Here is a 14354-nt window from a genome sequence, read left to right as displayed (position 1 = left end):
CTTTAAGACCCTGAAGTAGTGACAAGAGATTTTCACATATTGAGGTATATGGGGTGACTATTCGTGTTCAAAACTGATTCAGCTTGAACTAAAGAAATCTGACTTATGGCCTATGAAAACATACATTGTACATCTGCTTTAACCATTAAAGTAAAGTACTCTCTTAAGATAAGAATGCATACTTGCCCTCCTAGCCCTTTTGGTAACACCCTATTGGTAACCCTATTAGTAAGGCTGGGATTAGTCCCTTTCTGAACTTCAGGGTCATGTGACCTGCTAATTTGCCACTAAACATCTCTTTGAAACTTGATGAAAATGTATCCTGGGTGTGTTTAATCTATGTTCTTTGTTCTAAAAAGAAATAAGATTGTACTGAAAATCATGCTTCTCTGGAACACTTTCTAAGGCCTTCCCTGGTTATAATCCTCACTCTGGCTTGAGTAAAACTCACCTTACTTCTCTTATTTACAGAATGGTTATTGGTTATTTGTGACGACAATGGCTACAGCAAATCCTTCTATCCCTATATATACACACCCCTTTGCAATGTGACTTTGCCACTTCTCCATCAAGATGTAGAATTTAGAGGCCAGCCTGGTGGTGCAGCAGTTAAATTCCCATGTTCCACTTCGGTGGCCCGGGGTTCGCCAGTTAGGATCCCGGGTGCAGACATGGCACCGCTTGGCAAGCCATGCTGTGGTAGGCGTCCCACATATAAAGTGGAGGAAGATGGGTATGGATGTTAGCTCAGGGCCAGTCTTCTTCAGCAAAAAAAAGAGGAGGAGTGGCAGCAGATGTTAGCTCAGGGCTAATCTTCCTCAAAAAAAAAAAAAAGAGAAAAAGATGTAGAATTTATTTTCCCAACTGTTACATTTGAGTTGGCCTTGTGACTTGCTCTGACAACAGAATGCTGCAGAAATGACATTGTCCAAGTTTGGAGTTTAGACTTCAAGGGGCCTCGCAGCTTCCACTCATTCTCTTGGAAGCCAGATTGCTGTCTGTGTAAGGAACTCTGGAATATCTTGCTGGAGACACGTGCCCCAGTCAATAGCCACACCAGCATCGGGACATGTGAATGAGGATAGCTAGGCCACTCTGGCCCAGTCAAACCATCAGATGACTGCATCCACAGGAATGACTCTAGGCAAGACCAGCAGAAGAACCACTCAGCTGAACCCAGCTCAAACTGCTGACTCATAGAATTATGAGTAAACAAATGACTGTTATCTTAAGCCAGTAAGTTTTGGAGTAGTTTATTAAACAGCAACAGAGATCTACAACAAACACTATGTTTGAATTGTTTTTCAAATTATTAGTATTTATTAAATGAGTACCATAAGCAAGGCATCAGGTTACGTGCAGAAAGTGAGCTGAAATGTGTAAAGATTGGCCACTGCCTTGAAATAAGTTTATAATCTATAGCAGGAGGTGATAAAGTATTTAAATAACTATCACAAAAGGCAATATATCATAAGAGCCATAGAGTAACACAACCATATTGTCATAAGAATTTAAAAATAGGATTATTTCTTTTTTTTTTTTGTCTTGGTGAGGAAGGTTTGCCCTGAGCTAACCTCTGTGTCAATCTTCCTCCACTTTGCATGTGGAAGACTGCCACAGCACAGCTTGATGAACAGTGTATAGGTCCATACCTGGGATCCGAACCTGCAAACCCTGGGCTGCCAAAGCAGAGCACATGAACTTAACCACTACACCACTGGGCCAGCCTGCAAATAGGATCATTTTTGCTGGAGGTGATAAGAGAAAGATTTATCAAGAACATAATATTAGAGTTAAGTCTCGAAGGATTTTGACAGTGGAAGTAGGAAGAGAAGCAATTCTAAGGGAAAGACAAATGACCTGAGATAATTGTGGTCCTGGGAAAGAGCAAAGAATGCTCAGAAACTTGCCAGAAGTTCATTTTAGTTGGATTATGGGATATGTGAAGATATGGGAGAACAACTCATCATTCAACAAATATCAAGCAGCCACTTCATTCCAGGCACAGCCTACCACTGTGTTATTATGTAATGGATGTGAAAACTGAACCACAGATGTGGAAGCTGAGTCACGAATCCAAGATCACAGAAAATGGTGGAGCAGGAATTTGAATACAACCACTCTGATTCCAGAACCACTACTATCAACAGTTGAATGATATAATAAATTGTGGTAAATTCATATAATGGAATACTATATAACAGTGAAAATAAATATACTACGTGAATCAACAGGGGAGAATCTCAAATACTTAAATATTGAGCAGAAAAAGCTAATTAAGAAGAATACATGTGTTACCAAACCAAAGTGAGTTCACTTCCCAGTGAGTTAAAATCAGACTCTCCACCAGAAGTGGTTGTCACACAAAGTAAAATATATTTGCAGCAACTAAGAGGCTATGAGGGATCATTTCCAGTCTTGGCTCTCCCTGAGCATGGGGCAGCAGGAACCTTTTATTTCCGATGGGGAGTTAATATTCAAAAGGGAGAAGTGGATATTTGCTTGTGGAGGCTCAGTTGGAAAATATACTTCCACATTCACTGCAAATTATGGTAATAAGGCCTAAGCTCCTCTCAGAGAGGAGATTTTAGCATTAAAAATGAGGCAAAGGTCATAGGCCTTGCTCTGGTGGTGGGACTTGTTCTGGTTCAAGGTGGTTGGTGATGCATCTCTTAACATAACAAAAAGAAAAAAACAATTTAAATGCTTCTGAAACCAACACATGCAGTATGATTACAATTGTATAAGGTCAAAATCATATAATATATTGTTTAGCGATACATGCATACATTACAAAACTAAAATGAAAGGCAAAGGAGGGGGCCGCCTGGTGGCACAGCAGTTAAGTTCGCACCTTCCGCTTCTTGGCGGCCTGGTTCACTGGTTCGGATCCCGGGTTGTGGACATGGCACCGCTTGGCAAAAAGCCATGCTGTGGTAGGCGTCCCACATATAAAGTAGAGGAAGATGGGCACGCATGTTAGCTCAGGGCCAGTCTTCCTCTGAAAGAAAATGAAAGAAAGAAACAAAGGCAAAGGAATGATGAGTATAAAATTCATGGTAGTGTTTCCTCTAGAGAAGGAGAAAAGAGATTGAGATTAGGGAGGGGCTCATGGAGTGCTTCAGGAAATTTAGTTACAGAAGTTTTTCTTAAACTAGATGTTTTATTTTTCTTTAAATTATGCATATGTTATATACATCTTGTTTAAATGATATATGTATAAATATAATACATTTCCCACAACAACAATGAGTACCATGGGGTTTAATAAAGAGAAGTCAGGAACTGAAATGAATCAGATGTGAAAGAGAGAGGGCATTTCAGAATGAGGAACTGGCAGAAACACTAGGCAGGAAACGAGGTGGGGAGCAGTAAGACAAAAACAGGGAGCAGGTCATTTTTGCCGTAGCCTGAATTCGTAGCAGAGTAGTGTTGGGGAAAAAATAAATTTGTGGCCAGAATGTGGAGATTCTTGGAAGCTGGCATGAAGCATTTGTAAACCTCACACTGTAAACAATGGGGACTTTATATCAGTTAGGATTCCTTAGTTTTAGGCAACAAGAGACCATTATGGCTAACCCGAATAAAAAGAGAAAGAGAAGAGAGGGAAAAAAGCAGATTCAGAGATAGACAGTGAGAGAGAAAGAGAGAAGAAGGGAAGGAGAAAAGCAGAGGGAGAAACAGAAAAATACACCGACTAGTTCATAGGGTAGGTTACATTATCAAGTGACCAGTCGAGGAACCTGGCAGCTCCAGGGATCTCAAACGAGATGAACTGATAGAGCAGCTCTTACGAGCACTCAGTTCCTACTACCTTCTATCCCAGTTTATCTCTATCCAAGATTCCAGTTCCCAGGAGAGTATGATTAACCTAGTATGTCCACCTCTGTGATCCGGCAGGCGAGGATCGGTGCTCGCAGCTCTTTGGAACACAGGCAGCAGGGGTAGGTAGGTAATTCCCCAAAGAAAAGGACGTCGAGTAGATTAAAAAAAAAAGGCCCAGTCTGGATTCCTAGTAAGCTATGAGATGACCTCTGTGCAAAACCTAAGGATACCCTTATTCAAACGAATTAATTCTTCAGATTAGACGTCTAAACACGTACAAATTTAATTAAACCTCTGGAATCTTGACTTCATTCCATTGAGCTAAAATTTTCATTTTGCGTGATCTTAAGCTTGTACCTCTCTACGGTTGCCTCCCTTTCAGATAATAATTCCCAGATCCGTACCCATTACTTCCGAGATGGAACTCAGATCAATCATCCTTTGCAGAAGACTGACAGAAAATGCTGAAATAAATATAAGAAAACGATGACACTGCAAGATAGGACCCCTGAGAACATGCCGAGCGACCCCAACCCGCAGTTGTCCCTTCCGTGAGTTCATGACCAAGGTTCCCTGCAAAGGAGCTCTCAGGGGCAGCTTAGTCGCCAGAGCGACAGGTCCCTGAAGACGTCGTAGACCGAACTGCACATTGGGAATTGTAGTTCTGCGGGGACGGGACCTAGTGGCTGGAGCCGCACACGCGCAATAGGAGCTCAGGTCAACAAAGACGGCGTCGTGCGCGCGCACGCCGGAGAAAGACACGGGAGGGCGTGCGCGTGGCCGCAGCTCTGAGCTACCAGGCGACTGAGAGGACAGAGAGAGGGAGGGGCAAGCGCCACCGACCGCAGGAGGAGGAGAAGGGGTTGTGCTCCTGGCCGAGCGAGGAGAAAGAGGCGGGGCCGGCAAGCAGCGCGTGGAGGTGCCGAGCTCCTGGGACCGGCGGGCGCGCGGGGGTCTGTGGCCCTCGCCGTCCCAGTGGCCGCCGCCGTCGCTTGGTCGCCGTCGGTCTGCGGGGAGGCGGGTTATGGCGGCGGCGGCAGTGGGAGCTGTGAATGAATTCTCCGGGAGGACGAGGGAAGAAGAAAGGCTCCGGCGGCGCCAGCAGCCCGGTGCCTCCCAGGCCTCCGCCCCCCTGCCTGGCCGCCGCCCGTCCCGCCCCCAGGCCGGCCCCTGCGCCCGAGTCGCCGCATAAGCGGAACCTGTACTACTTCTCTTACCCGCTGTTCGTAGGCTTCGCGCTGCTGCGTTTGGTCGCCTTCCACCTGGGGCTCCTCTTCGTGTGGCTCTGCCAGCGCTTCTCCCGCGCCCTCATGGCCGCCAAGAGGAGCTCCCGGGCCACGCCAGCGCCGGCCTCGGCTTCTCCCCCGGCGCCAGTGCCGGGCGGGGAGGCCGAGCGCGTCCGAGCCTTCCACAAACAGGCCTTCGAGTACATCTCCATTGCCCTGCGCATCGATGAGGACGAGAAAGGTAACTGGGGATCTGGGGGAGGGGGCGCCGGCGCCGGGGAGAAAGCCGGGGGTTTCGCCGAAGGAGGGCAAACACCTGCCTCCTTGTCCTGCAGGAGCGGGCGCTGCAGCCCCGGAAATGAGCTACGCTGCAGTTAGACCCTCATCCTCCACGATTCTCAGCTCAAACCTTTTAGAGCACCCTAGCTGTCGACTTTGTTTCAGATACCAGCCTCCCCCTACACTTCTGCATGACCCAGGTTCCTGTGAGACACCCAGACGTGCTGGTGACAGTGACAGTTGTCCTAGAGTGACCACACGGGTCCTTTCTAGCTCTGTAGATAGTGTGTGGCTTCTTCTGAGCCAGGTTTCCAAAAGGTTTTGGTATCGAAGAAGCTGTGCCTTGTTAAATAGGCTTTTAATGAAAGCAGAGTACTGTAGTGTTAGAAAGGAGCAAATGGTGACTTAATTTTGAAAGGAACAGCTGCATATGATTACAGCTGAATTGGCATTTTTTTGAAGTTTCATGATAGTCTTTTTATCAATATAGTGACTTCTAAGTATTTTTCAGTAAAGTTCTATTTTAACATAAAACTTTTGCGCCTGGTGGATTTGATTTCATCTAAATCAGTGTTCCAAGGTAGTCTCTGTTTCTAAATTGAAATGTTGAATGACTAGGATAAAGTTATATACATCATTTTACAATAAAACTTAACGATTTCGGTTTCTGAATGAAAGCAAGGATACTGCATCCTTCGGATTTCTTTTAAACTACCGTTTTTTAGTCTTTCTGTGTACCAGGCCCTATGCTCTTAGCTTTGCATGTGTTGTCTATTTAATCTGCACAGTTACTCTGTGAGGTGAAGGTACTGTTAGTGTCAGCATTTTACAGGTGAACAAACTGAGACTCAAAAGATTAAAACGGGTCATTCCAAACCTATGCTAATTGCTAATGAAAATTTTTTTATGAAAGATGGTAAGTGAGGTTAGAAGGAGTCTTACAACATTTTGAAAATTCCTCCTTTCATCCCTAACTCCAGTATGCTGAGATCTTTTCCCTCTAACTACCAAAGAACACTTTCTGCCACATGTCAATTAGGTGCTCATTTGCATTGCCCATTAGTAAAAATAAAAAACCCCAAAATCTGCAGTTCATTTGTAGTGGTTCTCTCCACCACTAACTGCAGAAACTATTCCAGGATTTCAGTTTTGTCAAAACCCATTTCCTTTTGGCTGCCTAGGAGTGAGAAGTAGGATATAAGGAAAGAGACAGGTATTGATGGTTTTGAAGTGAGAGGATAGAGTGGAGGTTAAGAGTTCAAGGAAGGAGACACATTTAAGAAAAGAATATGATCTGTTTGTGGAAGGAAGTTTTTTGTTAACTACTTCATTATTTACCACCTGTTAGGAATATCCAAGGATCTCATGGGGAAGATGAAGAAGGGTGCTTCCTCGAGAAGACTGTTTTATTGCAGTCTCCTATTACAATAGGGTTCTCTGGAGTTTTCTAATCTAGGTCAAAAGATGTTTTAGATAAGAGGGAATATGTTTAAAGGAAGATTAATTGTTGCGTTTAGGAAGAAAATGCTAGAAAATACAAGGAAATTTTAGTTAACACTGAGTGATGGGAGTTGGGAGGTAGGATAAGAAGAGAGATCAAGGAAAACCTACTTAAAAAAAAGACCTTATGCTCTTAGATTTAAATGGAAATCAGTTCTGTGTGAGGGTAACTTCGGTTTAGTGTTGGTGATTTATCTTTTAATATCACATATTCATATATCTATTATATTTAAATCCTCTTAAAATATTTTTTTAATATTTTCAGTGATCTATGTACCTCACATTTCATTCTTTCTACTGATAGTGTTTCTATTCAGTTTTTTGCTTTATTTATACTTTAATTTTTATTTTATTTATTTATTTATTTTTTGAGTAAGATTAGCCCTGAGCTAACATCTGTGCCCATCTTCTACTTTGTATGTGGCACGCCTGCCACAGCATGGCTTGATAAGCGGTGCATAGATCTGCACCCGGATCTGAACCTGTGAACCCCAGGCTGCCCAAGTGGAGCATGGGAACTTAACCGCTACGCCATGTGCTGGCCCCTATACTTTAGTTTTTAAAGTAGACATCAGAATGGGCTGTGATAGCTGTTTAGTTTGAGTCGTACAACTGATGAATTATATGCCAAAATAAGTTAGTTCAAAATGAAACAAATTAGATATATATTAATTTCCTTTAAAAATGAAGTAAAACTGAGTTTATATTGTCATGGTTCTGTTCTAGCTCAAATTTTTCCTTTGGCGTATTGAAATTTTTTTACTTTAGTCTTAATCCGGTAGTTGCAAGAGAGTTTACATTTGAAGTCTGTTTGCCTCTTACCCATCCTTGACAATATAGAACTTAATTCCAAGAGGATTTCATTCTCCCTCTTTCCCACTGTATCAAAATATATATAAACAAATAGAAATGAATTAAATAGGAACCTTAAAAGTTTTCCTAACTGTGGTAAACCATTAATAGGCTAGTAATATGTACTGCCTTTCCTTTAGTAACTTGACTTGGCTTCTAAATGTACTGAAAGCCACTTCATTTCATCAGGTGAAGTGGCCTATTTGGTGTTAATTAATTGAAACATTTGGTGTCTTGAAATAATAAAAGCCAAATAAAATCTTATTTTAATAAAGTAGTATATAAATGTGGTTTATATGATGACTGTGTTTTTTTTTAATTTCATTTTTATGGCATACTCAACTTTGACATTGAATTTTCACAAAGCTGTAAATTTGTCTGAAACCAAACTATTTTAAATAGGGAAGAATAGCACAGTAAATTCTCTTTACCTAATGTAAGATATGTAAGGTCTGTTCATTAAAGCAAACATTTACTGAATACCAGTTAATTTGCACAGCTCTGCATTCTAGATGTTACTTGAGAAAAACTCACTTCCTCTCCAGTGAGATGTGTTAGACTTTTGTTATGTGCTTAATAAGTGTATGTATATTTTCATGTATATTATATATCCCTCATTGTTTTTCAAGGAGCTAAATAATTTTGTGGATATTTTCTTTAATTGTTGAACACCCTTGGAAAACTGATAACCTGGAATAGCCATTATAAAAGTGGAGAAACTGAAATTTGAAGAGTTAACTCACAGTAGCAGGACCAGGAACAGAGATTAGGTGAACAGACTCATACTTTTTGTTTTACACTAACTAGGTTCTCTGTTTCGTAATGCTAGTACTGGGCCCCTTGGAATCCTTGGGGGAAACGAGGAGGCTGTAATAGTGGTTCTTTGGATTAACCAGAACACAACCTAACGTGTTTTATATGGCTCCTGCAGGTAGACAAGCCTGAGCTCTCCTGGGTAACACGGTGGTGCAGGTTCTTTAGGTGTGGTTCGATTACCTCAAGTATGTAGGACTTGATAGTAGGGGCCCAGTATGCTGTGTGAAAGAGAGCGAGCCAGTTTTTCAGGATATTGTATGGCTGAAGAATCTGGTATGAAGGACAGAAATTGTCTAAATAAAATCCTTTTCTATTTATTCTTATATTTATTCAGTTAATATTTAAAACAGGTTTTTAAAAACTTAATTGCCATATAATTTTATAATTCCACATAATCCATCCTTGTACTTTATTTAAAACACACACAAAATATTGCCTATCTGTTTTCAGAAAGTGAGGATAGAGAGTAGAAGTCAGAAGTGCAGATTCAGTATACTTTCATTTATTCCTAAAAACTACCAGATATGATTTTGAAAAGATTGATTTCAGACAATTTCCTTGGGCCTAATCATTCTACTTTAAAGTTTCCGTGATTAGAACAAGGAAAGAATTATTCTGATGGATGGACATTCAGATATTATCATAGTTTTCCCAAAGATAATATTACTTTTTATTAAATACACAATAAACATTTTACTTTTCTCTTCAAGAATACTTAATGGTGGGGCCGGCCGGTGGCATAGCGGTTAAGTTCGCACATTCTGCTGTAGCGGCTTGGGGTTCGTTGGTTCTGTTCCCGGGTGCGGACGTGGCACCTCTTGTCAAGCCATGCTGTGGTAGGTGTCCCACATATAAAGTAGAGGAAGATGGGCATGGATGTTAGCTCAGGGCCGGTCTCCCTCAGCAAAAAGAGGAGGATTGGCAGCAGTTAGCTCAGGGCTAATCCTGCTCAAAAACACACACACACACACACACACACACACACACACAAAAAGAATACTTAGTGGCATTTGCAGTAAAGAGACAAAAAGGCAGCCAGTGTTAGGAACTTTTCCCCTTGTTTTGTTTATAGCTGTTTTTTTATTGCAGTTTATATTTTTCCTGGTGTAGAATGTAGTTGAACCCTATAAACTTGCCTGGTAACTAGATTCCTAAGATTATTGTTAGTCATCCTGATAACAAAAAATGGATATTAAATTATTTAAGAAGGATCTTCCCTAACCCTTCCTGCCTCTTTTCCACTGTCTTATGCTCCACCCAGCAGGTGAAGTTAGAGCAGTAGGAGGGCTTGCTCCTCAAGCGTGGTTATGTTTGCTGGACCTTCACACGCACGTGCCCACACGCACGTGCGCACCGGACCTTCACTACTACTTCACAACTATTTCAAGATTAGTTGGATTTTTTACTTCTGGCAAAGTATAGATTCTCTACTTTTCTACTAGTTTTCCTCTCTCTTGACATATAATACTCCTTGACCTATATAAATACTAATGAAAGTATTCGTATGCTGATGTAGCCTTTTTTTCTCTTGCTTTCTGAATTATTAACAACTGCTCACACTAGACATCCTATAGAATAAAACATCTTTGAGCACACTCACATCTCAGCAGTTGTTCATTCTGATAAATGAGGACCAAAAAATGTCAAAATCTATCTGATTTTCTTGGAGACTATTACATGTTTTACAGCTGTATAGATATAACAAAGACATGCTGTATTTATTCACATGTCTTTTCTGCTCTTCTGCAGATATTTTATGCTAAGTAGAGAGGGAGAGAATTAACTGGGTTTTTTTTGTTTTTTTTTTTAATTTAATTTTTATTGAGTTAATGATAGGTTACAATCTTGTGAAATTCCGTTGTACATTATTGTTTGTCACTCGTGTTGTAGGTGCATCCCTTCACCCTTTGTGCCCACCCCCCCACCCAACCTTTCCCCTGGTAGCCACTAATCTGTTCTCTTTGTCTGCATTTTTAAATTCCTCATTTGAGTGGTGTCATACAGAGATTGTCCTTCTCTGTCTGGTTTATTTCACTTAACATAATTCCCTCAAGGTCCATCCATGTTGTTGCAAATGGGACGATTTTGTTCTTCTTTATGGCTGAGTAGTATTCCATTGTGTATATATACCACATCTTCTTTATCCAATCATCATTTGATGGGCACTTAGGTTGCTTCCACATCTTGGCTATTGTAAATAATGCTGCAATGAACATTGGGGTGCACGGGACTTTTGGAATTGCTGACTTTAAGCTCTTTGGATAGATACCCAGTAGTGGGATAGCTGGATCGTGTGGTAGTTCTATTTTTAATTTGTTGAGGAATCTCCAAACTGTTTTCCATAGTGGCTGCACCGGTTTGCATTCCCACCAACAGTGTTATGAGGGTTCCGTTTTCTCCATAACCTCTCCAACATTTGTTACTATTTGTTTTGGTTGTTTTTGTCATTCCAATGGGTGTAAGGTGATATCTTAGTGTAGTTTTGATTTGCATTTCCCTGATGGTCAGCGATGATGAACATCTTTTCATGTGCCTATTGGCCATCCGTATATCTTCTTTGGAGCAATGTCTGTTCATGTTTCTTGCCCATTTTTTGATTGGGTGGTTTGATTTTTTGTTGTTGAGTTGTGAGAGTTCTTTATATATTATGAATATTGACCCTTTGTCAGATGCATGACTTGCAAATATTTCTTCCCAGTTAGTGGGTGGTTTTTTTGTTTCAATCCTGTCTTCCTTTCCCTTGAAGAAGCTCTTTAGTCTGATGAAGTCCCATTTGTTTATTCTTTCTATTGTTTCCCTTTTCTGAGAAGACATGGTGTACGAAAAGATCCTTTTAATACTGATGTCAAAGAGTGTACTGCCTTATGTACTTTAGTGTACTGAAGACTTATGGTTTCAGGTCTTCCCTTTAGGTCTTTGATCCATTTAGAGTTTATTTTTGTGAATGGTGAAAAAGAATGGTCAATTTTCATTCTTTTACATGTGGCTTTCCAGTTTTCCCAGCACCATTTGTTGAAAAAACTTTCTTTTCTCCATTGTAGGCCCTCAGCTCCTTTGTCGAAGATAAGCTGTCCACAGATGTGTGGTTTTATTTCTGGGCTTTCAATTCTTTTCCATTGATGTGTGCGCCTGTTTTTGTACCAGTACCGTGCTGTTTTGATTACTGTAGCTTTGTAGTATGTTTTGAAGTCAGAGATTGTGATGCCTCCAGCTGTGTTCTTTTTTCTCAGGATTGCTTTAGCAATTCGGAGTCTTTTGTTGCCCCATATGAGTTTTAGGATTCTTTTTTCTATTTCTGTAAAGAATGTCATTGGGATTCTGATTGGGATTGCATTGAATCTGTAGATTGCTTTAGGTAGAATGGAGATTTTAACTATGTTTATGCTTCCAATCCATGTACATGGAATGTCTTTCCATCTCTTTATGTCGTCATCCATTTCTTTCAGAAAAGCCTTGTAGTTTTCATTGTATAAGTTTTTCACTTCCTTAGTTAAATTCACCCTGAGGTATTTTATTTTTTTTGTTGCAATTGTGAATGATACTGTGTTCTTGAGTTCTTTTTCTGTTAGTTCCTTATTAGAGTATAGAAATGCTACTGATTTATGCAAATTGATTTTATACCCTGCAACTTTGCTGTAGTTGTTGCTTACTTCTCAAAGTTTTCCAGTGGATTCCTTGGGGTTTTCTATATATAAGATCATGTTGTCTGCAAACAGCAAGAGTTACACTTCTTTCCTCCCTATTTAGATTCCTTTTATTCCTTTTTCTTGCCTAATTGCTCTGGCCAAAACTTCCAGTACTATGTTAAATAAGAGTGGTGATAGAGAGCATCCTTGTCTTGTTCCTGTTTTCAGGGCGATGGTGCTCAGTTTTTGCCCATTGAGTATGTGGTTGGCTGTGGGTTTGTCATATATGGCCTTTATTATGTTGAGGTAGTTCCCTTCTATCCACATTTTGTTCATAGTTTTAACTATTTTTCTTAAGTGGGCTTTGTCACTGCCCTTCAGTCAGCCATCACTAGCAACACGCACCTGTGGTTGAACAAGTGGGATTTATTACTCATTGTAACCAGGGAGAACACACACCATGGGGAATCAGGGTGCATCTTAGGAAAATGGTGCTAGAAATAAATTATTGTAGGATTTGGGCTTGTAGTAGGTGGTTTTCAGGGGGATTTAAGGAAGCAGGGTTTTGCTCTGGGTTGGATGCTGCCAGGACCTGGGAGTAATTCTATGATTAAGTATCTTAATAAATCTGATCTAGAAAGAGGGAAGACTAGAGTGAGGCTAAAACTGTAATTGGTTAAGAAGTATTCATTAGGGCCAGCCCCAGTGGTCTAGTGGTTAAATTTAGCATGCTCTGCTTCAGTGGCCTTTGTTCAGTTCCTGGGCATGGACCTACACCACTCCTCTGTCAGTGTCCATGCTGTGGTGGCAGCCTACATAAAAAAAGAGGAAGATTGGCAACAGATGTTAGCACAGGGCGAATCTTCCTCAGCAAAAAAAAAAAAAAAAAGAAAGAAAAAGAAAACACTCATTGGCCTAAAGAGGAGGATGTTTGGAAGTTCATGGCATGGACAATGTTCATGTTTTTTTCTTTGTTTAGAAATGATTATAGGGGCCGGCCCTGTGACCGAGTGGTTAAGTTTGTGCATTCTGCTGTGGCGGCCCAGGGTTTCGCTGGTTCGTATCCTGGGTGCGGACATGGCACCACTCATCAGGCCATGTTGAGGTGGCATCCCACATGCCACAGCTATCAGGACCTGCAACTAAGATATATAACTGTGTACCAGGGGGGCTTTGGGGAGATGAAGCAGAAAAAGAAAAAAAAAAAAAGATTGGCAACACTTGTTAGCTGAGGTACCAATATTTAGGGGAAAAAAAAATGATTTTAGGGGCCGGTCCCATGGCTGAGTGGTTAAGTTCTCATGCTCCGCTTTGCCAGCCCAGGGTTTCGCCGGTTCAGATCCTGGGCATGGACATGGCGCTGCTCATCACACCATGCTCAGGTGGCATCCCACAGGCCACAACTGGAGGGACCCACAACTAAAAATATACAGCTTTGTACCAGGGGGCTTTGGGGAGAAAAAGGAAAAATAAAATCTTTAAAAAAAAATGCTTATAGAGTGATCTTGGTTTTGTCTCAATCCATCATGATCACACAGTGGCCTTGTCTGTTGTTGATATTCTGTGAAATTGTTTATGTTCAACAGAACACCAAGTCCTAGCTGTAATGCTAGGTTAGCTCCTAGTTACAGCAAGGCCTACCTCATAGTAGTAGGCCAGCTCCTGGATGTCAGCGGTTGCTTTGCTCTTTCTTAGCTTTGAGGGTCTAATTTTATCCTTTTTAAATTGCAGTGCCTCTCGTCCAAATTAACATTTGAATTCTGACTATACAGAATCTTGAGCAAGTTACTTACTATTCTGAGATAATGTTTGTAAAATGCTTAGTGCCTGTGCATAGTAGGTCCTCAGAAAATGGGAACTATTATTATTAATTCAACGATCCTTTTCAGATTACAGCCTCTACAGGTTATGTTAGAACATTGTTAAACCTTGATACCAACTTTCTGTTACCCTTTTTAGGATACAGCAGCAGCATAAACAAAATTTGGGAAAGAAGGAGAATTATCTAAAGAGTGATATAAAAATACTTTTAGTAATGGTGATCCTTCAACAGTTCAGAAGAAAAACAGATGAAAGTCTCTTCCTAACCTCACTCCTCACTTGATATCCTACCTTTTTATTACAAAAGAGATAAAATGAATTTTTGTACTCAAAAGTTAACATAATGTAAGCTCTTGGTAGGGAATCTAGAAAATACAGAAACTGCACAGAAGAAAATTAAAATTACCCG

General features: G+C 40.9%; 1 protein-coding gene across 4 annotated transcripts in view; it reads left to right on the top strand.

Moving 5' to 3' along the window:
• Positions 1–4566: 4566 nt before the first annotated feature.
• The window catches only part of SPAST (spastin), a 69461-nt gene continuing 59673 nt past the window's right edge, over positions 4567–14354 (top strand). For 2 of the 4 annotated variants that reach the window (XM_044772215.2, XM_044772214.2), the window contains exon 1: positions 4576–5292. In XM_044772215.2, coding sequence (XP_044628150.1) covers positions 4878–5292 — 415 coding nt within the window. In that variant the 5' untranslated portion in view covers positions 4576–4877. Of the gene's footprint in view, positions 5293–14354 lie in introns of all 4 variants that reach the window. The other 2 variants (XM_044772212.2, XM_044772213.2) reach the window with 2 other exon arrangements.

This window comes from Equus asinus, chromosome 6 (genome assembly GCF_041296235.1).
Source record: "Equus asinus isolate D_3611 breed Donkey chromosome 6, EquAss-T2T_v2, whole genome shotgun sequence".
Lineage (NCBI taxonomy): Eukaryota > Metazoa > Chordata > Mammalia > Perissodactyla > Equidae > Equus > Equus asinus.
This window is presented reverse-complemented; position numbering and strand designations above follow the sequence as displayed.